The sequence below is a fragment of the Oncorhynchus gorbuscha genome, linkage group LG04 (genome assembly GCF_021184085.1).
Source record: "Oncorhynchus gorbuscha isolate QuinsamMale2020 ecotype Even-year linkage group LG04, OgorEven_v1.0, whole genome shotgun sequence".
NCBI classification, from domain to species: Eukaryota; Metazoa; Chordata; class Actinopteri; order Salmoniformes; family Salmonidae; genus Oncorhynchus; species Oncorhynchus gorbuscha.
Window position 1 is genome coordinate 16,353,732 of NC_060176.1, and position 26,071 is coordinate 16,379,802.

Here is a 26,071-nt window from a genome sequence, read left to right on the forward strand (position 1 = left end):
TTTTGCTGTCTTTATGGGGCGTTGCGTGCATATGAGGGAGAAAAAAAACAATTTAACCAATTTTATAATAAGGCTGTAGCGTAACAAAATGTGGAAAAAGTCAAGGGGTCTGAATACTTTCCAAATGCAATGTATATGTACAGTTGGAGGTAAAAAGGTCTTATATCCCCTCTGACCACTGTGTTGACTGTGACCTCTGTGAAAAGGAACCTGCTGGAGTACCTTCCAGACTGGGTGTGTGACAGTAGAAAGGTGGAGGTGCTGGACGTTACACACAACTTCTTGTCTGAACTACCAGCCAGGTTAGTCTCCCTACGAGGACTAGTTCATCCTTCTCAAACTCCTCACTTCCAACTCGTCCAGTTATTCATATAAAGATGTTCTAAATATGCATATTTGTTAAGGTAGATTAAAGGCTGTTACTTTGTCCATCATGTTGTGCTATATGTTTAATATGTCCACCTCGTATCATCCGGATTTGGCTTTTAAACATTCTGAAATGATTATTAGGATGAGCACCATATTAATCTGATTAACATTGGGCATCATTTAGCCAATGTCCGGCCAGAAATAACTGTCCCTAAAACATCAGCAGATGTGTTGACAGTCAGCTGATGAGAGGGTTGAATTGGCTGTGTGAAGCCAACGTACGGCTTGTCGTCTTTCTGTCAGCAGACTGTGATCTCAGTATGACTCTGCTCAAAGCAACCGTCATTTAATGTTACCCTTTAGCACCAACTATATTTGCATTTGAATCGACCAAAGCCGTCGCAAACAAGATAATATTCGTCTTGACGGCGTAGCTGCAGATGAGACCTCTGTTATTCCTTCTGGAGTAAATTGTGCTGCGTTGGTATCTTTAGGCTGCCAAGTTGAAAAAGACGTTGATAGATTTGTTGGCTGTGGAGTTTCTGTACCTCAAGATTTCCCCCAGTTTCATGAGTGATCAAATTCACAGCAGAAGATGTTCTCTCTCTCTTTAGCACTTTCTCTTTTTTTCATCTCCCTCTCTGCTAGACTACTCAGTAGCCTGAGTCTGAGGAAGCTGCTGGCTGGGAACAATAGGCTCCAGAGACTGCCTGACCTACTTGACCACGTCCCCCTGGAAGTACTCGACCTCCAGCACAACAAGCTAGGCGAGCTCCCGGAGAGCCTCTTCTACAAGGCCTTAAAGTGGGTCAATCCCCCTTCCTCTCTCTCTTCACACCACCCTCTTTCCTACCCTTCTCTTTGGTGCTTGTCCTCTCTCTCCCTCTCTCTGCCTCTCTCCATTCCTGACAGGTGTTTTGAAGGCTGCAGCTGACGCTCCGTCTCCCCTGGGCCCGAGGACGCTACTACTGCTGCTTTAAACCCCGGAGCAGCAGTGGCCCTGTGCCTCTATTCAACCACAACAACCAATTAAAGGACAAAACAGGATCGGGCATATTGAAATGAAACACTGCCCTACACTACATCATCCTTACATCATGCAGTAGAAATACAGTATAAATATTTGATGGGGTTAATGTATCTAGCTTAAATTGGTTTGCAGTCTGTAAGAGATGTCTTACTTCATGTAGACATGTGATGGCCCTGGTTAGCTGCTCCAGTAGAGGTGGACTGACTGGGTCCCCTGGGCTGTGTCTGCCAGGCTCTGGAGGGTGTGGCTCTGTGGACCAGTCCGAGTCGGACTGTAACGTGAGCCCCCCCCTCCACCAACAGCCTGACGTTCTACCGTTTCCTGGGCACCCATTCGGCCTGGGCTACTCTACTCTGTCTCCCGTGCTGAGACATCGAGCGCCAGTATGACGGCTGTAAAGTGCCTCATTGGTCAACAACATTTTGTTTCTCAGCGTTTTAGAAGAGCCACCACTAGAAGATGTATTCTTGTTGATTTTCTCCCCGTCATCCTTTATCTGAATCTGTTTTGTTAAATTAAATTTATGGACAGAGTGTTGGTAACAAGAGCATTTAACTATCCTCTTGTCATAACAGCTTTAAGAGGAAGTTCTGTCTAAATCATCTGATGTTGACTTGATATTATACATTTACATCACTTGTATAACTGGCAATTAATTATGGGTTCTTTCCTATTTACATACATCGCTCTCTGCTCCCCTCCTCCTAGCCTAAAGTACCTGAACGTGTCAGCCAATGCCCTGGAGATAATTCCCCCCAGCAGCCAATCAGAGGAGAGCCTCAGCACTCTCCAGGAACTGTACCTGACGGGGAACAAACTGAATGAGAACTGCGCTGCCCTGCTGGTGGGACACCAGAACCTCAGAGTCCTGCACATGGCCTACAACCAGCTGCTCTCTTTCCCTGCCAGGTAACCAACTCCAAACCCAGGTATACTGCCTTCATACAGTACCTATCAAGAATGGAATATTCTACACAGGGAGTTAACCACTGCTTTAGAGATTGCGTCTCTAGACATAAAATGTTCTCTATTGCTCCTAATATACTGTAGCTATTCTCTAGATCTGATATGAGCTATTGTTCTGTGGTGGAGATGTCTCTATACTGCTCTGTGTGTGCAGTAAACTGAGTAAACTGGAGCTGCTAGAGGAGCTGAATCTGAGTGGCAACAAGCTGAAGACCATCCCCTCCACTGTTTCCAGCTGTAAGAGGCTACACACCCTCATAGCACACTCCAACCACATCAGTGTGTTCCCTGAGATCCTCAACCTGCCAGAGATCAAGGTCAGTTTCACTCATATCTGTTTATATTAGGGCTGTCCCCGACTAAAAAAAAATATTGGTTGACCGAGAGTCGTCCTGTTCATTCAACCAATTGATTGGTTGACATATTGAAATGTATTTTTCCATATATAGACAGACACAACCTAATAAAATCAACTACATTTGCACTGAGCTTGTATTTTGCTTTAAGCCCACTGTTTGATTAAATAATTAAGACTCACAAATGACTCAAGAAAGATCCCGATGGTCACACTGTGTCAAAAAGAAATGACAGCGAGTACCTGTGCGACTGGTGCATCAAAAAGGCACCACAGCACAGCACGTGTTTATTGCGCTGTCCATGCTGAAGCTGCAACATAATTACAGCCATTACCTGTTTCTGACTGAAAAGTTCTGTTACCGAGATTTCTCATTTGTTTAGGAAAAACATTCCCTATTCCTTCAACCCTTCTCTCTTTATGTGAAACATGCATTCATCACATGTGACCAATAGGGCCTGACCGATAGCCTATCATAATCACATCAATAAATTGGTTATTACTGGTTGTGTGCCAAACAGTTGCTGTTTAAATTACAATATTTGCTGTGTGATTGCATGAACGAATTGATGATGGATTTATTGGTACAGTAGCCTATATATTGAAATATAGGCTACCTAAGTAAGTTACGGTTTTAAGACTAACCAGGACTCTTAGGCCTACAGCTCGATGGTGGTTATACAAGGATACTATACCAAGCCTACTAATGACAAAGACATTACTTGTTTTTATAATGATGATCATAATGATAATTATAACAATAAGAAGGAGGTCAAGGAGGGTATAGGAGCGAGAGCTAGGTGCATATTGTGTGTGACAAACAGGTGCTGTTAGATTACAATATAATTTTTCTGCCTGTTTGGAACAGTGTAAACAACACTAAATACATTAAGTAATACCGGTCTGTACTAACCCCACAAAATTGTAAAGCCTAAATTACAGCATAGCAAAGATTAAAAACAGATGAATCTGTGAAATTGCTTTATCAGACATTTTGCTGTTGCATGAGGCTTGGTGTTCACAGAATCAGTAGGCTGTTAAACAAACACTAAAACAGGCAACAGAAGCAGGATCTGTCTTATTTCTGTAGATATACACTACCGTTCAAAAGTTTGGGGTCACTTAAAAATGTCCTTGCTTTTTCAAGAAAAGGAACTTTTTTGTCAATTTAAAATAACATCAAATTGATCAGAAATACAGTGTAGACATTTGTTAATGTTGTAAATGTCTATTGTAGCTGGAATATCTACATAGGCGTACTGAGGCCCATTATCAGCAACCATCACTCCTGTGTTCCAATGGCACGTTGTGTTAGCTAATCCAAGTTTATCATTTTAAAAGGCTAATTGATCATTAGAAAACCATTTTGCAATTGTTAGCACAGCTGATTAAATATGCAATACAACTGGCCTTCTTTAGACTAGATGAGAAACAAATAACTTTCTACTGAAACTCGTCCGTCTATTTTTGTTCTGAGAAATTAAGGCTATTCCATGCATGAAATAGCCAAGAAACCGAAGACCTGTGTACTACTCCCTTCACAGAACAGCACAAACTGGCTCTAACCAGAATAGAACGAGGAGTGGGGGCCCCCTGTGCACAACTGAGCAAGAGGACAAGTGAATTAGTGTCTAGTTTGAGAAACAGACTACTCACAAGTCCTCAACTGGCAGCTTCATTAAATAGTACCTGCAAAACACCAGTCTCAACGTCAACAGTGAAGAGGCGACTCCGGGATGCTGGCCTTCTAGGCAGAGTTCCTCTGTCCAGTGACTGTGTTCTTTTGCCCATCTTAATCTTTTATTTTTATTGGACAGTCTGAGATATGGCTTTTCTTTGCAACTCTGCCTAGAAGGTCAGCATCCCAGAGTCAACAAAAAAAGTATCTTTTCTTTAAAAAACAAGGACATTTCTAAGGAATCCCAAACTTTTGAACGGTAGTGTATATGGATGATTTGTAAAGACATTTGACAGGTAAGATGTGATTTCCTCTCTCCTCAAACAGTTTTTTGACAATTAGGCTTAGGCAAGGGCTGTTTCCTCATCTCTGCTTCTGCTGGCTCCGCCGCATTGTTTTCAATCCCAATATGCTGGTTAACTTTGCTATTATGCACATAGCAACATAGGGAAAGGTGTCAATTCTATTGCGCACTGAAGGTTATGTTTCAGAACCGCGGACAGCGACCATATCCAATGCGGGATAAAGCTCATTTGTTATTCAATAATATTCGATTTATTAGTGTTGTACCGTTATTTTTACATACTAAAACCATATTCAATTTCAGTATCACATGTCTTAGAGTGATGGACTGTGCCATCCCTGTGGCCTCCGCAATGGATTAGTCCACTGAGACAGGTGTCTTGTGCACTGTTCGACTAAAGAAATCTCGGTCAACCAACAATCGACTAGTCGTCTAAACGGCGCCAGTCCTAGTTTGTGTTTTGTTTATGCATATGTCTTTTAGATGTGTATGTCTTTATTACAATGTTATACCATGTAACAGTGTGTTATCTTCTCCCTCCACTGTGTGTGTGTGTGTGTGTGTGTGTGTGTGTGTGTGTGTGTGTGTGTGTGTGTGTGTGTGTGTGTGTGTGTGTGTGTGTGTGTGTGTGTGTGTGTGTGTGTGTGTGTGTGTGTGTGTGTGTGTGTAGCTGGTGGACTTGAGCTGTAATGAGCTGACTGAGATCCTACTGCCAGACTCTCTGACGGCCACCCTGCACGAACTGGACCTGACTGGCAACAGCAGCCTCTTGCTGGAGCACAAAACACTCAACCTGTTCAGGTGACACACAGAGACCACAGTGTCACACTGCACAATATAGTATCAGGCCGCTGGTGTACTTAGATAAGATATGTGATAAATAATATTAACTGTGCTACGGTGTGAATTATGGTTCGGTTCAGTGCATAATGAGGTAATGCCCCCCATCTCTTTGTGTGTCTCTCCTCAGTCATATCACCACCCTGAAGCTGGACCAGAAGCCAGCCATGACGGCCGGGGACTCCCTGGGCTCCTCCACCCTGTGGAACCACGGCTACTCGGAGATGAGTGGACAGAGGAACAAGTGAGCAGAAGGGAGGGAGGGAGGGAGGAGGGCTGAGGGAGAGAATTACATTATGAGACAGTGAGTGAACATGTATGTGAGAGAGCATCATAAAGTGTATTTTGCCTGAGTGAAGCTCTAATTCATCACAATCTGATGAGAGGGTATAAATGGGATTATGAGATCACGTGTGGTTTTAGAGCGTCTTTAAGAAGCATTTCCTTTTTCAGGGAATCGCTGTGAGCACCACTACATTAAATGGTCTGAGAAGAGGATGTGCTTCTCATAGTCCATATCAGCCCGTTTCTTTTCTGCTCTGCCTCTTGGCTGGCATCCTATTTTAAACCCTACCCGGGGCTATAATATGCATCTATGGAGGAGTTACTTAGTTATCTAACTGTACAGCCCCAGCACAGCTTCCACTGCCTGGGTGAACGTCTGTTGGGCCTGGCATCTAGGCCCCTGGGCACTGGATCTTGTTTAATAGTAGGGAAGGCGGTGAAGCCTAATACTTCCTGTGGATACAATGGGTATAAAGCAGTGTCCCCTGCATCATTGACGGGGGCCCAGTTTGCCTGGCTGCTGCCCTAACAGGGCCTCACAGGGTCATGACCACCACAGTGTCACAGGGGGCCGTGTCTGGTGTCACACTCAGCCCCTGCTGCCTCCGTAGGAAAAGGGCTCTGTTTCACTGTGTTCAAGTATAGATGAGTTATTCCTGTTTGGCTTGAATTTGAGCAAGATTGTATAACGGGATTTACACACCAAAAATGTAAACACATTTTGTTTACTTTTTGTGTTTACCTTATCTATACATACTGTATTTTCTTTTCCTTGGGGACAGGTTGTGTGTGTCTGTGCTGGCAGTGGACCGCTTTGGGGATAGTGTTGAGGCGGCCTATGGCGTCTTCGACGGAGACCGCAATGAGGAAGTTCCTCGTCTGCTGCAGTGTACCATGGGAGATGTGCTGTCGGAGGAGCTGCTGCATTCCAATGTAGACAGTGTGTACATGAATAACACCTTCCTCACCTCACACAGGTATGAGCATCATGCATACACAGACACACACCCATTTTGCTTGTATTACTGTAATACAAGCCAAATGTAGGCAAATTTCAGTATTCTATGAATCAGGGGCGTAACTTTGGTTTTTGAAGTGGGGGTGGGGGGGTATATCATTATTATTATTAATGTTTTTTTTTTATCCAGTTGGATAAACACTCCAAACAACGTACCCGAAAGCTCCAGGCCTCCGCATGGTCCTAAAGCACACTAATTGCCTCGTTTTTAACATTCCAAAGATAAGACTGGGGGGAGACAAAAATGCAATTTCAGAATGTGGGCATGTCCCCCGCTGTCCCAATGAAAGTTGCGCCCGTGCTATGAATTACTGTTGTCTCTTAGGGAAAACAAGCCTACAATTATACTATTCCGTGTTCATTTACATTTGATTAACTTTATTCACAACTGCATTAGCTAGTAATTAACATATGCAAATAACAACGTAAATGAATATTCATAACGGTCTACTTTTAATGTTTATTTAACAAAGAAGCTTGCTAATTGCAGGGCATGTGCTGATAGTTGCATTCTGTGATGTATGATGCAGGAAACTGGGCATGGCTGGTCAGAAGCTGGGTGCATCTGCCCTGCTCTGCTACATCCACCACGAGCCGTCGGAGCTGGGCAGCTACTTCAGCCTGACGGTGGCCAACGTGGGCAGCTGCCAGGCGGTGCTGTGTCGAGATGGTCAGCCCCTGCCCCTTTCCAAGGTCTTCAGCCTGGAGCAGAGCACCGAAGAGATGGACAGGGTCAAACTCAGCAAGGCGATCATCACTGAGGTACTGTGGGGAGTCAGGCGTGTGTGAATGCACATCTTTGTGAGGGCCTTTGTGTTCATTAAGATCTACTTGTTAGTTAACGTTTGATGTGATGCCTTGTGCTCAAAGGTATTCATTTGTATTCAAAATGCAGAGCTGAGTCCCCTCTTGTGTTATTGTGTTGCAGGATAACAAGGTGAGTGGAGTGACATGCTGCTCTCGCCTGTTGGGATGCTCTTATCTGTCTCCCTGGGTGCTGCCCAAGCCATGGGTGTGCACCGAGCCCCTGTGTTCCCAAGATGACTTCCTGATCCTGGGGAACCGGGCGCTGTTTGAGAAGGTGTCCTACCAGGAGGCCGTGTGCACCGTGCAGGCTGTGAGGGACCCCCGCGCAGCTGCCAAGAAGCTCTGCACGCTGGCCCAGAGCTACGGCTGCCGGGACAATGTGGGGGCGGTGGTGGTGTCCCTGCACATCGGGGAGGACAGCTGTACCTGTGAGACCCCTCACGCCAATACTGGTACTGAACCCCGGGGACCCCCTCCAACACACCTCCCCGTCACTGCTCCCCCAGGGGACCCGGCCACACCCTCCTCCAGCAGTGGCATCGCTTCAGAGTTCAACAGCGAGACTTCGGCCTCGGAGGTGGGGAGTGAGGCGGGCTCCACGGCCTCTGACGAGCACCCATCTGGCCCCACGGTCCGACCTGAGAGGCGCTGTAGCCTCCACCCTGCAGCCACGCTCTGTGCCCCTGCGGGACCTGGCTCAGCTGGGGTAGGGGGGCCCCACCAAGTCCTGTTCCAGCGCCAGCCCTCCTGTACCACCTTCTCCAGTAACCAGTCTGACAATGGGCTGGACAGTGATGATGAGGCTCCACTAGAGGGGGTTATCTCCAACGGGAGCAAGCTGGAGGTGGAGGTGGACATCCACTGCTGTGCTTTCCAGATCCGTTCTGGGCCAGCGGCGAGCCCAAAGGACTACAATCTGGACAAGACACGCTCAGACTACCCCAACGGAAAGATGCGTCGTCAGAACAGTGTGGTGGTGTCAGCCACTAACGGCTGCCTGCTGGCCGTGTGTGGCAGGGAGATCTCCGACCTGAAGAAGTCCCCCTCCACCTCCAGCCTCTTTGGGAAGAAGCTCTCCAACGGCTCCGTGGTGGCCCCGGAAGATAGCCACAACCTCATCGAGGTAGCCGTGGAGGCCCCTAAGAAGAAGTCGGGTTACTTTACTGCCCCTGCCCAGCAGGACCCCGAGGACCAGCTGGTAGTGCCTCCCAGTCTAGAGCAGGATGTTAGGGAACAGCTGAGGGGCCAGAGCCCTATGGTCCCTGGACCTCCACCTCCTTTCACACCCCCCTCCATCAGAGACCCTGTGTGGGACCACCCACACCCCCCTGCCCCCATGCTGCCCCAGCGGGACCTCGCCCCCAACCCTATCCCTGGCCTACAGCAGGAAGTCTATGATACTGCCCTCTAGAGGGGGCCAGAGCACAGTGCAACCCTGTGGTAGTCCTGTGACAGTGCCATACCAGGGGGCAGAGGAGGTCTCTCTGGCACAGGTGGGATATTCCAGTTCAAGTTTCCATTCAGCTCTGTCATGAAGACCAGATGGACATGTGGGGCCTTGACTGTTGACACATGAATGCGTTACGTCACGTTAGACGTAGAGGTGCTTAGCGAACTGTCTGAAGAACCTGGTGGAACTGTCTGAGTATCAGAGCTGAACAGGCACTGAAATCACCACCCATGAAGAGGTTGTGAAAAGATACCCCAGCCTGAACTAGAATACCTCATGCGTTTTAGACTGCAGAACTTGTTTGCAACATTTCCCTTTACTTGGAAGGAAGGTCAAGTAATGAAACAGTAGAAGAATCCCTTTGAGTGTGTTATCATTCCATTGCTGGGGGCTGCAGGGGCTCCTAGATCCCAGGGACAAATCCTGCGACCAAATGGTGAAAAAGTGCCTACTGTAGATGACTCAGCCCCAGATGTCCCTGCCTCCCTGCCTGTGTGTGTGTATGGAGGGGAGGGGGGTTGGGGTGGGGACATCAGTATTAACCCTGGAGGAGGACATCACTGTGTGACAGCGTCCTCCAGGGGCCACCAATGGTACAGCCACTTCTCTCTATATATATCTCTCTCGATCTCGCTCTCGCTCTCTTGCGCTTGCTCTCGCTATCTGACTGCACAATGTCAGACGACATGGCTGTCAGGACTGGAAACTGGGCTGACTGGCCTTACTCTGTGGTACGAGGATTCAGAATGTGTATGCTAGAGGCAAGTAGGAACATAACAGCAGATGATAAAAAAACTAACAGAATTTTCATTTACTAAAAAAACTAAGATGTGACCCTTTCTATCTACACCATAATCCTCTATATGGGAAATACAGTTAGTATCTATATACACATGTAGTCTGAGCAGTGTAGTGCAGAACCACAAGGCCAGCTTGGCCTAGTCCCAGCATCAGGATGCGTATCCAACCATTGAAGCCTTGTTGGGAGGAATAATACAGAAAATAGCATCAAGCTCTCATAAAATGGCAAACTCAAAATAACATGACAGTGCATTGCTCACCTGTACCGAACCAATATGGGATACTGCTTCAAAACCCTTATTGTAACACTGTATCGGTGACAATGCATGGTCAGCAAATTTTAACAGAAAAAGTGATATTAATGATGTTTTATGGGCAACATGAGTGGTGACGACAAAGGCAAAACAATCGTTTACAGTGTTCATATCTCAGACGCTACAATGCACACTAGATACTGTACAGTAGTCATTACATATGATGGGTGAAAAAACATGTTCTTCACATATAGAGTGCCATCATTTAAGGAGTCCAGATACTGTGAGGTGTGTAGCCCCTTTTTTCCTTTAGTTTTTTCTAGTTTCATGTTTGTTGTACCCAGGAAATTGTGCAAAATCTCTGCAGCGACCAACATATCGAAAGTGTTTTTTAAGGTTTAAGAATCATTCTGTTCCCATCATTCCATTAGCTTCACAGTCAACTGAACAACATATCCATGACTAGTGTACTAAAATGAGGATGTAACATGGTATATTATTTTACATGTATATTTAAAATATGTATGTTGTGAAATGTATGTGTACTATTTGATACAAAGATAGTTTGCATAATTCCTTTGGAGCCTATAGATATATCTGGTTGATGCTCTTCAATTTAAGTCAGTGACCAGAGAGAAAGAGAGTAAAAATAATGATTTACTCATTGAAATAATTAGATATTTCATTCTCATAGATCTAGTGACAGATTCAATAAGGGTTTGTGGGACATCTGGTGGTGATAACTATGAATTGCCTCAGATGTTAGTTATATATCAGTGAATATCACCAGTGTACTGTACGACCACTACCACCTACTGTATAACAGATTCAGAACAAGCACAGTGTGTTTTGGTTGGCAGGACAGAAAAGCTCATTGTTGTCTTGGCGACAATAAGTGCTGGTTTGAGTAAGAGGGGTGGTGTGAAGCTCACATGAGTGGCAACGCCAAATCAATTCAACAGGTGTATGCTAGAGGCAAGTAGATGGGGTATTGTGAAGGAACACGGTTCAAGGGGCATGTAGGACACCTGACCTAATGCTGACGAGGACGTTATCTTACTCTTCTTTCACATTGTGGAGACAAGCCTTTGTCTGCTCCATATGTTCCATAGCTGTCAGAGGACCTTTGGTTAATACCATCCAACCAATGAGAAACATAATCTGATAAACCCATTTTATGTGGAATTTTAGCAAAAATCTACAATATACAATACTCTAATCTACAAATCAACTCACCGGAGCTAATGATTGCATCCATCTCAAATTTGTGTCCTGGGATAATGCAGATGTGGGTTCAAGTATTGACTATTTTGACACACAAAATAAAAACACAGGTATTCTTATGTATTGGGTCAATGAGACATTAACTTCGACATTACATATCCACCTCACTGGATAATGAAGTGATGACATCACAATGTGCAAAGCACTTTTGTGTCATGAGAAGAGTGAAAAAACGTATTGCGTGTAAGCCATTCATTTTGCATCAGAATTTGAGTTCAGACTTTATTTGTGGCATTTGCTAATGGTTTTGGTGTTGCTGAGGTATGGAGTGGTCCACAGTATGGCCCTGGCTTTTATCTGTCACAGACATGGTGAAATATGTCAGTCATGGACATTGCTTTGAATAAAGGCATCCGCATAATATGGGTCAGTAGACTGTGAATATGACATTTCTATAAAGTTGCACTTGTGCTCCGGCGATGTTGGAGGATGAGATACTGCTAATTGACTCATCATTGATTTTACAAAGCTGCAGACCAAAATGTATCCCCCTTCCCCCTTGTGCCAAACTGCCTAACCCATTCTAGAGAGGACAACAGTCTGACTTAGTAAGAGGGGGCTTGTGGTCTGACTAGAGAATGACCAGGATGTGTTCCTAGATGCCACTGTGAAAAGGCTAGTGGCATGGTTCTAGTGTTGTACTTACCATAGCTGCTTAGCTAGCTACAACCCTCTCTATGCTTGTTCATAGCCTTATTGCAGCGCTGCCAGTCCTAATGATGATGGGGACTGTCTTTTTCTGTTGGTTTTATTTCCTTTAGTGGAGCTGGTTTTGCCCTTTTGACCTTACGTGGCAAGGTCAGGAGCATAGAACACCTAAAAATCCAATATTTTGCATTCTTTTCCTTTTCTCCAAATTATAGAGGGAGCAAGGCAACATTTCAGTCCAGTAGAACAAGGCTTGGGACCAGAGGGGTGGATTCTAAAGGTTTCCTAGAATTGGCAGTATTTTAGATGCTCAAAAACCTCACAGCGGCTTCGAAATGGCTATTTACATTCTTAACGTTATCAACTGGAATGATTGGTGAATTTGCCTTTCTAAAGCCTGCGTGCTTATAATATGAGATGTATTACGTAAGTCTAATTCACTTATTTTGTCCCAACTTCAGACAAAATCCGCTCTTCAAAGGATCGAACACTGTTTAAAGCACTTTGTACATAGGGAGATGAATATATTCAAAGATTGATATTTGAGTATTATGTGAGATATTTATCAAAAATGCACATGAACTCATAGGGCTTGAGTTGTCGTTGTTGTGGCTTCTGCCAAACTTATCATGTCTTCTCTAAGAGAAAGTATCCAATAGAAGTGCTAATAATTGTGAAGTGTGAGAGAATTACAAAACTGCTTTTTCTGGTGGATGCAAGTTTGTCTTTTAGCACAAAGATAGGCATTGTTCTTCCTTGTTCAAGTCTTAAGGCTTTTTTTTGTATTGAGTCATTCTGCTTCCATGAGAGGAACAGCAGCTGGTGTTGTGGGGTGAAAGGTTGGCTCATTCTAGGGATGATAAGTGGCAGAAAGCAGGCCATTTGAATATTGCTTTGTTTGCTAATGGAAGCCACCTGCTGTGCCTCAGGTGGCAAAACAGGTACATGTCAGCACCACAGCTGTGGGTTTGCCCTCCACCCTGAAAACAAAAATAGCATTTCAGGACAGACTAAAGAAACAGATTTGCGCTTGCACACATTTGACATTTTCATATGGCATTTAAGTTGAGAACATAAGAACAGTATGATGAGGTGATTGTCTTTGATGTGGTTGGTGGAACAAGAGAATTCAAAGTTCTCATAATCCTCTTAATGAACAGGAAGTTGGACTTCAAATACACTACACAATGTAGATGATTATGAACATGAATTCCCTCACATCAAATATGCAAAGTGTCACCTGTACATATTACTAACAGGTTACACACCTGACCTAAAAATAGGAGGATCCTTTTTTCTTAACTATGAAAATGAGTAGGAACTGAACATTCTTGTCTGTGTGTGCGTATGCATGTGTGTGTGAATCACGAAGTGCAGTGTTCTGCCATCGTGTGCGTTTTGACCTTTTGTCAACTCTTTCTGCGCAGTGATCCATGTAGAAAAGGTGATGAAGAGGCTCCATAATTGGGCCCTAGTTTGCCAAGTGAGGGCCAGCAAAACACTACTAAGCTCTGTGCGTCCCAAATGCACCCATGCTACGTGCTCTAGCAGCCAAAAATGCATTCCGTATGTCAGAACATGCATCTGCAGATCCTTAGCCAAGTATTATTTGCCATTTTATTTAGTCAACTCTCCCTTGTTTTTGTAAAGAACCAAAAAATGGACTCCTGCTCACAAGAGCTAGAAAAATATTGATTGAGAAGGTCATTAACCTAGATCGAGAAATAAATGTGCCTGTACATATGCAAACCGTACGTATTGCTAAAGGAAGATGGGGCACAGAGTCACAGATCAAGGTGACATCACACTGATGGCAAAGTGTTCCCTTTAATTATTTAGTAGAGGAGATCAACTACTGTTCATGATCTGAGTGCACCATAATCCTATGTAAATACAGCGGAGTGTGTGTGACGGTATGCATATTTAAGTAGGTTATGGTGTCAATGCTTTTCTGATTCAGTTAATCCAATCTCTGTAAACACATTATAGGTTTTATTTCTCTTCAGAGGGAGAACATGCTGCCTGCCTGTTTGTCATTGTGGTCCGAGTGAGAAAGTATGCACACGTGCATGCATGTGTTGCTATTATATTTAACAGAATGAATCTCCATTCTGTTGAACGATTATGGTGAACTCTGGAGAGAATCTGATATTGAGGACGTTCCAATTGTTTAACGTGTGACCAAAGTAGACATTGTTTGATCTCACCTTTCTTTCTGTACTTTCTTTTCTAGAGATGCTTGAATATTTTCTCTCAATGCCAAGAAGCTGAGGTTTATTTTTGTACATTGTTTCATGCAAATGTATAGGTCCTTCTCCACTACAGAATCTAGAATAAAGGGATTCTATAGTAAACTGTCACAGATTATTGTATTTTTATTTAAGATAATAATTAATGTATTTAATGTCTGAAGCATGCCATATATAAATGCATATAAATATAAAATATATACAGTCCTATGTGATTACTTTGTACATAATGTTAACATTATGTGTGTAAGCCAAGGCATTGTTTTGAATATCTGGAGCATATCTAATACTTTTGTTTATATTTTAGCATGCAGAAAACTGCTACATAGTTTCAGGATACCTTGTGTTTTATAATTTAGGAAAAGGACTAACCATGAGCACTTTTGCTGTTTGTCTGCCAGAATTGTACTCCTTAAAATTGAGTGGGCGATGGTTTATTATTTCATTTGAGATGCTGCTATGACTCGTTTTGAGCAGAAAAGCTGTATTTTTAATTAACTTTCAGCCAAGTAGCAATAAAAATTTATACTGTGAAAAACCTGGGCCTTGGTGCATTTCTATCGTTTCCCCTCGGTTGTCTTTCTGATGATAGCGTTGGCCAGACTGTCTTCAGAAACACAATGGATTTGCTTCTGAGCTGCACTATGGAAACCGATTCAAAACTAAATGGAAGAAAAATGAGATTTTTATTGGATCAATTCAGGTAGATCCCGTTCGCTTCCGTTTAAGAAGCTTTTTGCAACAGAATCGGCGGAATGAATACACCCCTGATCTCTTTGCTTTACTCCACACCAATAAAGATTTGTTTTTAGTCCCACAGACAATAACTATTCTTCAAGGTAAGATGGAGATATTCTAGGCAAGAGGGTTCATGAGGAAGAGAAAAAATCTGTTTAAGATTTTTATTAGTAAAGAATGTTTGTGACACTGTAGATGTCACACATCTGTAACATTTAGTAAAATAAGTGTGCGTGTTTTTAAAGTTTATAAAACTTAGAACAAAAGTCATGTACAAAATTGCTATTTTTACAGTTAAACACTTTTTTAAAAATCAGTTCATAAAAATGCACGAATATTTATAGCTGTTTGACTAAATTTGATCTCAACCCTACATTTGTATCCTTTATATTCACAGTGGGGGGTGAGCAAACCTGTTATAAGTTACCATCTTCCATTGCTCTCGGTCTCTTCATCTCACGCACTGCCCTGAAAGCACGGATGGCCAAGACCATTCGGAAGATGAAATCAGTGACTCCAAGCACCCTGAAGAGGCCTCCAGCGATGTCTGCTCCATTGAGTGCACACGCAAAGCCCTGATGCCCTTTGCTCTTGTAGAGCACTTCCTTCTCCGTACAGATGGGCTTGTCGTAGGTCTCCTGCAGCTTGATGAAGTAGAAGGCCAGGGCAGGGATGTAGCCCAGGCCGATCAGGAGGTTCACCAGGGCCTCACCCAGCAGCATAGGGGTCTAGCGTTAAGGGACTCTCAGGATCCCCAAACCTAGAGTGATGCAGGCATAAACCATCAGAGCCCCTCCACAGGCCATGCTGAAGATGTATGGAGGTATCTTGAGCTGGTGGAAATGTTTGTCCAGCTCCTTGACCCTGTCTGTGTAGGCGCCGGTGAAAGCCTGTCCTCCATGGTAGTACTGGTAGAGACCCCCGAGGCTGGCCAGGTCCCGGTAACCCCCGGAGTTACTGTAGGATACTCCTGAGCAGATGACTATCAGCAGGTTTACAAAGAACTCTCTGGCATAGACCTGAACAGATAAAAAATTGCTAAATTCATTACTTATCATCCAGTAAGAGTCTCGGGGAGAAAGCGAGCTGAGTTGAAGGTCAAGTTATACATTTGACAAGAGAGGGAGGATTATGCAACAATGCAGCTAAATTGAGGTGGATCTGAGTTAACCAACACTGCCTAATGGAGTGATGGCTAATTTCAGTGGAAATTCCACCTCCGAGGGAGATAGAACATACAGTATGCCATAGTGTGAATTAAACATACATCAAGGATGAACAACCAATTTGGAGAAAGAAACCGAATACAAAAACTCCTAAACGTTAAGTAATACAGATATTATAACTCAACTCCAATCCCCTCAAATACCCTGTACCCTCCGAGAGGGTGGTCATGTGGTTGGTTAGGTCATTCGTAACCTACCCAACTACATTTCTACTACAGGGGTGTAATCATTAGTCCAAAACGTTTTGCAAAGACAATCGTTTACGCCCAACGAAAACGAGTTTCTTTTAGACAAATTCAGGTAGGTCCCTCCCCAGTTGGTTCTGTTTGGTTCCTAGTGAATAAATCCCAGGACCAATCAAACAAAACAACGCCTACTACACCATACCAGCGAGATTCACCCACAAACAGTTCTACCACTACAACATTTCAGGTGTAAGTTGTTGCTGTTTATTCTTTAATTTAAACATGACTTGCCTCTGGCTGTTAAGGCATATCTGAGATTGTACAGAGCCTGATAGTATTTCCCCACAGAGGGAGACGTGGAGGCTTCTGTATACCTGCAAAGAAAAAATCAGAAGTTGACGTCTGCCAAATCTGACATTGAAACTACACAACATAAACCCACCACACAACATCCCTCCATGGCAGAGAGCAGGTTTTGTATTCCAGGGGTTCATATTTACTTTGGGCACCCCAAGAATCAATGTGCCATTCAAACACTAGCAGACAGACATTACAAGGAGTCAATCCCAAACCAGTGTTGTGTCTTTGGCTATATCGGATTAAGTGATATGACATGCTATACTATAAAATTTATCTAATTAATATTACTTGATTGAGCTAATCATGTAAATGTAATTAACTAGAGAGTCAGGGAACCACAAAATAATATTTATAGAGCTGTTGGCTTCCGAATAAACTCTTAAAGACCTAGTAATATTTTACATCAATAGCAGTCAATATTAATCGTCACCTTAATTCAGTCTCATCTGAAAGTTGTAAATTCTTGGTTATCTGCATGAACCCTGGCTAACAAGTTGAATCAGCAATACTAAATTGGGTTTAATTATGTATTTACTAAATACCTAACTCATTACACATACACATAATTAATCATAACTTGATTACAAATTATGTCATAAAGGAAAATGTCCCTGGCGGGCAGAACATATGTGACAGCTTGTTACACAAAAGAAAAGGGGCTGGGTTTGAGTGAAAGAGCGGGAGGACTGAGGAACAAAGGGCGAAGCTGTGCTATCGTAAACACAATCTCTTATGCATTCTAAATTACCACCCATTTGTAAAAGGAAAATGCAATAAATATTTACTCTGAGTTGCACTTCGGTAGGTTGGTGGTAGATGGAAGGCTGTGTTGCCAAACCGAGTCCTTTGAATAATGTCTCTGGTGGTCAATTGGATACGTTGTGGTAACGTCATTGTGTGATAGATGGGATACTCTGTCCATTCCTTCCTAACCTGCGTTTGCAGTTGCTAACTCAACGGCTAGGAGGTATCACTTCTGTAGTGAATAAGAGTTCGAAGTTCATACCATTCGCAACCAAAGCTCACGCTGATGTTGGCTTCATTCTGTAGTTATTATCTGAACCATTCTGACATCGGACCGTCGTCCTCACATCCTCGGAACAGGAGGTTATAATGTTGTCAAGGATTTATATAGGATTGGCCTACCTTTATGAAAACCAAAATCTCACATTTTTGAAGCTAAAATCACATTTCATCTCATTACGAATAATTTAATATTCAAACATTTAAATTCAACAACAATTCCATGTGAATCCGATAACTCTGATGTGTAGACTTTCCACTGTAGAGTTTGTCATCTTATCATTGATGAGAATGTCTGTCTCAGATGACAACCGAACTGACATCATATTCATTAAGTACCACCGCATATGTTCAATTGGTCGGATTACCAGAATATAGTTCCTTTCCCCCCACCTTCTGATGTTCCCAGAATCTCTATGTTAACCAAGGGTTTTGCAAATGTAACATCAGTAGGGTAGAGAGAGGAAAAAGGGGGAAGAGGTATTTATCACTGTCATAAACCTACCCCCAGGCCAACTTCATGACACCCTTGAAACCGGAGCCTTCTCAGGCTGTACAGTATATTTGGGCAATTAGACTGTAACAGAATGATGCAGACACAGATTTTTCACTTTAAAATATATGCCTAACAAAAACCAATGATTGGAAAGTCAAATAAACGCTGCAGGGTTTCCCAAGCTCAAAAGTTTCCCATGTGTATCAATAATGATCCACCACCCAAAGGACATCCAGCCAACTTGACACAACTGTGGGAAGCATTGGAGTCAACATAGGCCAGCCTCCCTGTGGAATGCTTTAGACACCTTCTAGAATACATGCCCTGATGAATTGAGGGGGTGCAACTCAATATTAGGAAGGTGTTCCTATTGTTTTGTACACTGTGTAAATTTCCACACTGAGGTTGGAATAATACTGTGAAATTGTGAAAATTATGATAAAATGTCCTTTAAATGTGCTAAACTATGGGGCAAAACTGACAAGGTTGGCTTAGATTGTTGAGAACATGTAAACTATATTTCTTCTTCAAATGTTTATTGAAAACAAATACGTTTTCACAATGAGTACTTGTCTCGCACATTATTACATTTGTTGGTTAGCTAGCTAGCAAATTTGACCATATTAGCATAGACATAAAATCAGTCAAAACACCTTAAAAAAAGACATGGTATCAATAACAAGATACAATGAGCTGAAACAAGCCATCGACGATTCCCCACAAAGCAGCTTCTTGTCATTGTTGCCAGCTATCTGACCATTCAGAGTCATAACATGCGGCTACACCGATGCGCGTATAGAATTTCCGTAATGTTGTCAGCAAACCTGTTTACAGTATAACAGCTAGCTGTCAGTTTTCCCCTCTTTGCTAATCTATTTTCATTTGAATTGAAAACAATCACAGTAACGTACTAAATTGTTACCCAGAAATTTGATATTGAGATAAAAATGGCTGCGTTGGACAAAAACACATTTACTTGAAGAACAGTGCAGATGCAAAGTTTGGTAACAGAATGACAGCACAAACTGTAAATGTGTTTTTGTATTTAAAAAAATGTAAAGGTGGAAATGAATTACTCCTTGTGCATAGAGTTGTACAGTGTGGTTTTATGATTTTACAATGATTGGTTTTTGTTTTGCATATATTCTAAAGTGAAAAATCTGAGAGTCTGCATCATTCTGTTACTGTGGAATTGCCCATGCCCAGGATGGTAACAATGGAAGCAACTCTGTGACAGTCAGATGGTCTCTTACGCTCTCTGTTGTCCTTGACTACCGCCTCTGTGGTCAGGTGGTGGGTCCTTGTGAGAGCAGGGTGTCATATCCCGCTGTCGGTCAGAGTAGTCCTTCTCTCTGTCCCTCCTGTCATCTCCAGAGCCCTTCTCATCCCTGTATCTCTCATCCATTTTGTCTCTCTTCTGCCGCTCTCTCTCTCTTTGCCTTTCCCGGTCTCTCTCTTCATGTGAGGAGCTTCCTCTGTCATGAGTGCAGTCCCTCTCCGTGCTGTTGTGCATCTCGTCATACTCATCCCTCTCCAGGTACAGTGCCTTGCGAAAGTATTCGGCCACCTTAAACTTTGCGACCTTTTGCCACATTTCAGGCTTCAAATAAAAAGATATAAAACTATTTTTTGTGAAGAATCAACAACAAGTGGGACACAATCATGAAGTGGAACGACATTTATTTGATATTTCAAACTTTTTTAACAAATCAAAAACTGAAATTGGGCGTGCAAAATGATTCAGCCCCTTTACTTTCAGTGCAGCAAACTCTCTCCAGAAGTTCAGTGAGGATCTCTGAATGATCCAATGTTGACCTAAATGACTAATGATGATAAATACAATCCACCTGTGTGTAATCAAGTCTCCGTATAAATGCACCTGCACTGTGATAGTCTCAGAGGTCCGTTAAAAGCGCAGAGAGCATCATGAAGAACAAGGAACACACCAGGCAGGTCCGAGATACTGTTGTGAAGAAGTTTAAAGCCGGATTTGGATACAAAAATATTTCCCAAGCTTTAAACATCCCAAGGAGCACTGTGCAAGCGATAATATTGAAATGGAAGGAGTATCAGACCACTGCAAATCTACCAAGACCTGGCCGTCCCTCTAAACTTTCAGCTCATACAAGGAGAAGACTGGTCAGAGATGCAGCCAAGAGGCCCATGATCACTCTGGATGAACTGCAGAGATCTACAGCTGAGGTGGGACACTCTGTCCATAGGACAACAATCAGGCTTTTATGGAAGAGTGGCAAGAAGATAGCAATTTCTTAACGATATCCATAAAAAGTGTTGTTTAAAGTTTGCCACAAGCCACCTGGGAGACACACCAAACATGTGGAAGAAGGTGCTCTGGTCAGATGAAACCAACATTGAACTTTTTGGCAACAATGCAAAATGTTATGTTTGGCGTAAAAGCAACACAGCTCATCACCCTGAACACACCATCCCCACTGTCAAACATGGTGGTGGCAGCATCATGGTTTGGGCCTGCTTTTCTTCAGCAGGGACAGGGAAGATGGTTAAAACTGATGGGAAGATGGATGGAGCCAAATACAGGACCATTCTGGAAGAAAACCTGATGGAGTCTGCAAAAGACCTGAGATTTGTCTTCCAACAAGACAATGATCCAAAACATAAAGCAAAATCTACAATGGAATGGTTCAAAAATAAACATATCCAGGTGTTAGAATGGCCAAGTCAAAGTCCAGACCTGAATCCAATCGAGAATCTGTGGAAAGAACTGAAAACTGCTGTTCACAAATGCTCTCCATCCAACCTCACTGAGCTCGAGCTGTTTTGCAAGGAGGAATGGAAAAAAATGTCAGTCTCTCGATGTGCAAAACTGATAGACATACCCCAAGCGACTTACAGCTGTAATCGCAGCAAAAGGTGGCGCTACAAAGTATTAACTTAAGGGGGCTGAATAATTTTGCACGCCCAATTTTTCAGTTTTTGATTTGTTAAAAAAGTTTGAAATATCCAATAAATGTCGTTCCACTTCATGATTGTGTCCCACTTGTTGTTGATTCTTCACAAAAAAATACAGTTTTATATCTTTATGTTTGAAGCCTGAAATGTGGCAAAAGGTCGCAAAGTTCAAGGGGGCCGAATACTTTCGCAAGGCACTGTATCTGCTCCTCTGGCATTGTCTGGTCTCTTGGCCACTTCTCTGAAAAATTATTAGAATGAACATTGCCATGACCAATTGAGTATTAGTGTAAAGGTGTCATACAGATATTTCAGCGAGATCAGTTGACAATCCCAATCTATTTTGTTTGTGCATGTAGCTCTACTAATCATTGGTGGCAATGCTTGTTGGCACTAGTGACAGTTACCACGTGGCATTCCTCCGATTCGGAAATGACTACTGAGTAAAGATGGGGGCAATCTAACAGCAGCAGTAAGGGGTATCTCTCCTTAAGGAGCCCTGGGGCAGGGATGAAACCCGAATTATACAATATAGTCTGACTGTGACCCACGTCCTGGGCGGTTCTTACCTTACCAGGCAAAAATTGCCCAGGAGAAACCCGCCAAAAACCCACCCCTTCTTTCAATTGGCTCCTGGATGCTTATCTTCTTATTGTCTCGTGGCTATTTCATCATTCTACGGGGCGCAGCACTGCCCGGCCACACTGTGATACAGCTGCCCAGTGGGAAGCATTTCCCATGACTCACTGCGACCCATAGAATGAGGAAGCAGCCTGGAGCCAATAGGAAGAGATGCATCCAGGAGCCAAATGAAAGCGGGGCAGGTTTTTGGTGTGTTTTCCCTGGATGTTTCCAACCTAGTCAGGTAAGAACCGCCCAGGATGCAGATCACTGTCAGACCCAACTCTAATGATACTGTGATGATTCTGCACATAACTGAATACACATTGAAAAACTGATAATGGTTTAAAACGTCAAACAAAAATGCTGACACTGACTCGCAACCTGGTCTCCGAGCATTTCGTATTATTCTGTCCATAAATCCGAGGTACTCCATTTTGTATGACATTTGGTATGGTTACATAAAAACAGATGGCTACTTATGGCAAAACCGAAAGTATGACGTGAGCGTCTAGCAACCCAAAGGTCATAACATATCATACGAAATGGACATCCACAAATTAATACCATACGAAACATAACATACTAACTGGTGTTTCTCGGATTTACATACAGAATAATACAAAATGCTCTGAGACCAGGTTGTGACTGGAGGGCAGTAGGCACTAGGCACTAATGTTTGTTAGTATATTTTATGAAGATAACAAAAATACATGCATTTTCATGTTACCTGTGAAGAATGATAAGGCTCACAGGTATGCTGTTGGTTGAAGCGAACCAAACATTGAGATAACGAATTGATGAATGAAGAATCATAGAATAAAGAAATTAACAATACCTCTTAATTTTGGTTCTTTACGTCTTCTACTTTTCCTGTATCTTGGCACTTCTTTTATTTCCAAGCTCCTCCCTCTCACCTGTACGCCCTATAGAACTCCACCCCTACTACCAAAACAGCATTTCGAGGGCATGGGACAAAGTGGAGTGTAGTGTCGGTGGAGGAAGTGGCCATGTTGCTGGGGATCAGACATGTCCTGTGCAAGTGAAGCAGGTTGACTGTTCCGGGAGCGCAGCAAGTGTCTTATGCTGATGCAGTGATGAAAGTAGAGGATAGGATGGTGGGCAGATGGTGAGGGAGCCTGCAATGACGCAGTATCTTAGACCACCTGCGCTACCTGGGAGCTATCCCTGTGAGTAGTAGGGATTCGAACAGTTTATGCTTTAGTAAGGTTGGCTTCTCTGCGTTTATTGTTATGGTCTTAACATAGCCACACAGATGGAAAGTAAATCACAGAAGATTGAATTTGTAGTAGCTGCAGCAGAGAAGTTTTTGTGTGTTAGATTTTATTGCAGAATAACTACAGGTGGTTTTAAGAGAAAGGGTTCCAGGTTCCCAAGGCCAATGGCTCCGTTGGTGCCAAAGTAGTTGTCATTTCCTTTCCCCCCCACATTTCCCCCTTTAAAAAAAACAAATGTGCATGGATGGAATGTTGAAATAGCAGTAAATCTTAGTTATAACAACACAATCGGTCTGTCCTAAATAATACATAGCTGACAGCTCTTTTAGCTCCTACTCAAGCTGTCAAACGTTCACTACTATACCCTCCTACCCCGACGTAAACGCACGCGTTCCCAGAGCACATTAGCCATCCGCGGCGCGCGCAGGCCAGAAGCAAGGAGGCGAGACAGAAATGGCGGCGACGGCGGGGGAAGCAGCGTGATATGATGGAGCAATAAAACAACCTAAAAATACAAATGTCAGTCCATTGTCGAGAAAATGAAAAAGATGTCGAATTAGGCCGTATTTTGTAATAATTATTACAAAAAAAACTAACACCTTCCCCGGAGAACGTCCATCTTCTGATTGGAAAAGAGAATCTCACAGGGAGCATGGCTTCTCAGAGTAACGTTAACCAGGTAACGTTAGAACTCTCCACGCCGCTGATACGTCTAGGATTTTTAAATGTTTCACATTGTGACATAAGATTAATATAAAAGTAGTCTTAAATAATGTTGCATTTGTTTGTTTCTTGGCCGAATATAGTGGTAACTAGTGTCATTGAAAAGTGTGATGAAATTGCTTGCTAATGCTGCCCTAAATAGCCTATTTCCCCATTGAAACACCAGCATGGTACAGGCCCGAGGAGCCTCCATTCAAATTGACCAACAGTACTCGAAGTAGGGTTAGTTGAAAATCTAAAAATGGGCAAAAATCGTGTGCACGTTGTGTTGAGAAAATGCCACATTCAAGAGACCCACAACAAGTGTAATTTTCCTTTGACAATTTGTAGTTGTTAAATTGCTGCGTGTATGTGCATGGCCCACCTGCTCTGGCTGATGCGACAGGCCTGTTTGATTTCCATAACTGTTTGTTAGCTAGCTTAGCATTTAGATACGAGTGAATGGTAAAAGTGCCGACGAGTTAGCAAGGTATTAATCAAATTCTATATGATCAAACGTAAACTTTGTAATTGATTTGTCTGGCCAGCTAGCTACCTAGCTAAATATAGCTAGCTGGATAACTAGGCAGAGTTCGTGCGGACGCAGGTGGTGTGGCTAATGACTTAGCTACTAGCTACAGTGGGCCTGATCAGAGGCGGTTTATGTATATTTCCGAATCCGAACCATTCATGATTCTGCAAACGGTTCGGAACATGTGCATTGTGCACTCAGTTTTTGATGTTCCCTTTAGAGCACGTAGCTAGTTGTGCTTCTTTCAAGGGAAGCTGACTCATGTGGACAGACGTCCATGGTCTGTTTAGATGTAATGACTTGTCACGGCCTTAATTCTAACTAAGCTAGCTATCTATCCTACATTGAAAGGTAGCTAGCTATATCTTCTGTCCAGGTATAATACCATTAGTCAACTAGCTAGATATGGCTGTATACATCCATGTAGCTCAGCTTGCCTGCTGGAGACCAGACTGGTGAATTTCAAAATCCACCAACCTATGGAACCGCTGTTTTTAATTCGGCGAATGGTCATCTAATTACACGCTGGAATGTCCAATAAAATTACATTTGAACCTACTGTACCAGTTGTCTGCGTGGGCAAGAATGAGACTATAAAATATCCACAGTAAATTATTATTAAACCAACTTTTCAAAGTGCAGGTAGTGTTAGATTTCTCACATGAAGCATGAGCACATTGCATATACATGCACGCGACGCATGTATACTTGCCAAGCTCGTGCTCTTGTTTACATGGTTTTGCGCCTGTTTCAGGGGATAGAAATCTGAATACACCACCAGCACTTCATTTTTTAAAGTAATTGACCGATGTCGGTTCAATTATTTTAATTCAAATTTGTTTTTTTCTTAGCTCAATGCTCAGTTTCTTTAGAGAGATCAGTGCAAGTCTGAACTGTGTGACATAGTAGGGAGTTGTAGTTTTCAACAGGCTAATATTCTACATACTTTGGCGCTGAAAACGTGCTGACTGACTACAATGACAATCTATTGCGTGCCAGCCTACTTTCTGTTTGGATCACCGGTCTGTTTGGATCACTGAGCTATGTTAAAAGAGCACTGAGCTATAATAAAAACGATGTGGAGCAGACACGGAAAGTGTTTTTTTCAAGGGGTGTCTACCTGAAAATACATGATCTAAGTGATAGGCAGCAGATCTAGAGATGAGATTGACTTGGATTGAGTATTTTATTGAATACATTTGAATTTATTTTACCTTTATTTAACTAGGCAAGTCAGTTAAGAACAAATTCTTGTTTTCAATGACTGCCTAGGAACAGTGGGTTAGGTTAACTGCCTGTTCAGGGGCAGAACGACAGATTTGTAACTTGTCAGCTCGGGGGTTTGAACTTGCAACCTTCCCGTTTGATAAGTAGTAATGGACAGTCACTTCCATTAATTGTTTATTTTGCTCTGTCACAGCAAAATTCAAAGTGCATTTAATGTCCTAAAGAATTATCGAAGATCGTGAGTGTTTTTTAATAATCAAAACTGACCTCCACACTAATCGCGCAGCACTACTAGCTAGCTATGTTATAAACATAATAGCAAGCTAACAGTTTCACTTCGAGCTAATATTCTATCATTACTATTATAACTTTCTGTTGCTAATGTCTGCTTGCTAATAGTGTTGGCTACCAGCTTGTTAGTTTGCAACATGGGTTCTCAAAGTGGGGTCCGCTA

General features: G+C 42.9%; 3 protein-coding genes across 4 annotated transcripts in view; 2 read left to right on the plus strand and 1 right to left on the minus strand.

Moving 5' to 3' along the window:
- Positions 1-14,876, plus strand: part of LOC124033756 (PH domain leucine-rich repeat-containing protein phosphatase 2-like) — a 56,027-nt gene extending 41,151 nt beyond the window's left edge. Inside the window, exons 11-19 of the mRNA XM_046345990.1 lie at positions 207-302; positions 1,018-1,173; positions 2,108-2,308; positions 2,520-2,682; positions 5,373-5,503; positions 5,673-5,786; positions 6,610-6,804; positions 7,376-7,607; positions 7,774-14,876. Coding sequence (XP_046201946.1) covers positions 207-302; positions 1,018-1,173; positions 2,108-2,308; positions 2,520-2,682; positions 5,373-5,503; positions 5,673-5,786; positions 6,610-6,804; positions 7,376-7,607; positions 7,774-9,063 — 2,578 coding nt within the window. The 3' untranslated portion in view covers positions 9,064-14,876. The remainder of the gene's footprint in view (positions 1-206; positions 303-1,017; positions 1,174-2,107; positions 2,309-2,519; positions 2,683-5,372; positions 5,504-5,672; positions 5,787-6,609; positions 6,805-7,375; positions 7,608-7,773) is intronic.
- A 377-nt stretch (positions 14,877-15,253) lies between these two features.
- Positions 15,254-17,073, minus strand: LOC124033120 (MARVEL domain-containing protein 3-like). Its single transcript, XM_046345060.1, is given in 1 exon segment — positions 15,254-17,073. A coding segment is annotated over 1 exon segment (642 nt). The 5' UTR covers positions 16,135-17,073; the 3' UTR covers positions 15,254-15,492.
- A 6,502-nt stretch (positions 17,074-23,575) lies between these two features.
- The window catches only part of LOC124033757 (ubiquitin carboxyl-terminal hydrolase 10-like), a 40,574-nt gene continuing 38,078 nt past the window's right edge, over positions 23,576-26,071 (plus strand). For both annotated transcript variants that reach the window (XM_046345991.1, XM_046345992.1), the window contains exon 1: positions 23,576-23,835. In XM_046345991.1, the coding sequence (XP_046201947.1) occupies positions 23,809-23,835 (27 nt within the window). In that variant the 5' untranslated portion in view covers positions 23,576-23,808. The remainder of the gene's footprint in view (positions 23,836-26,071) is intronic.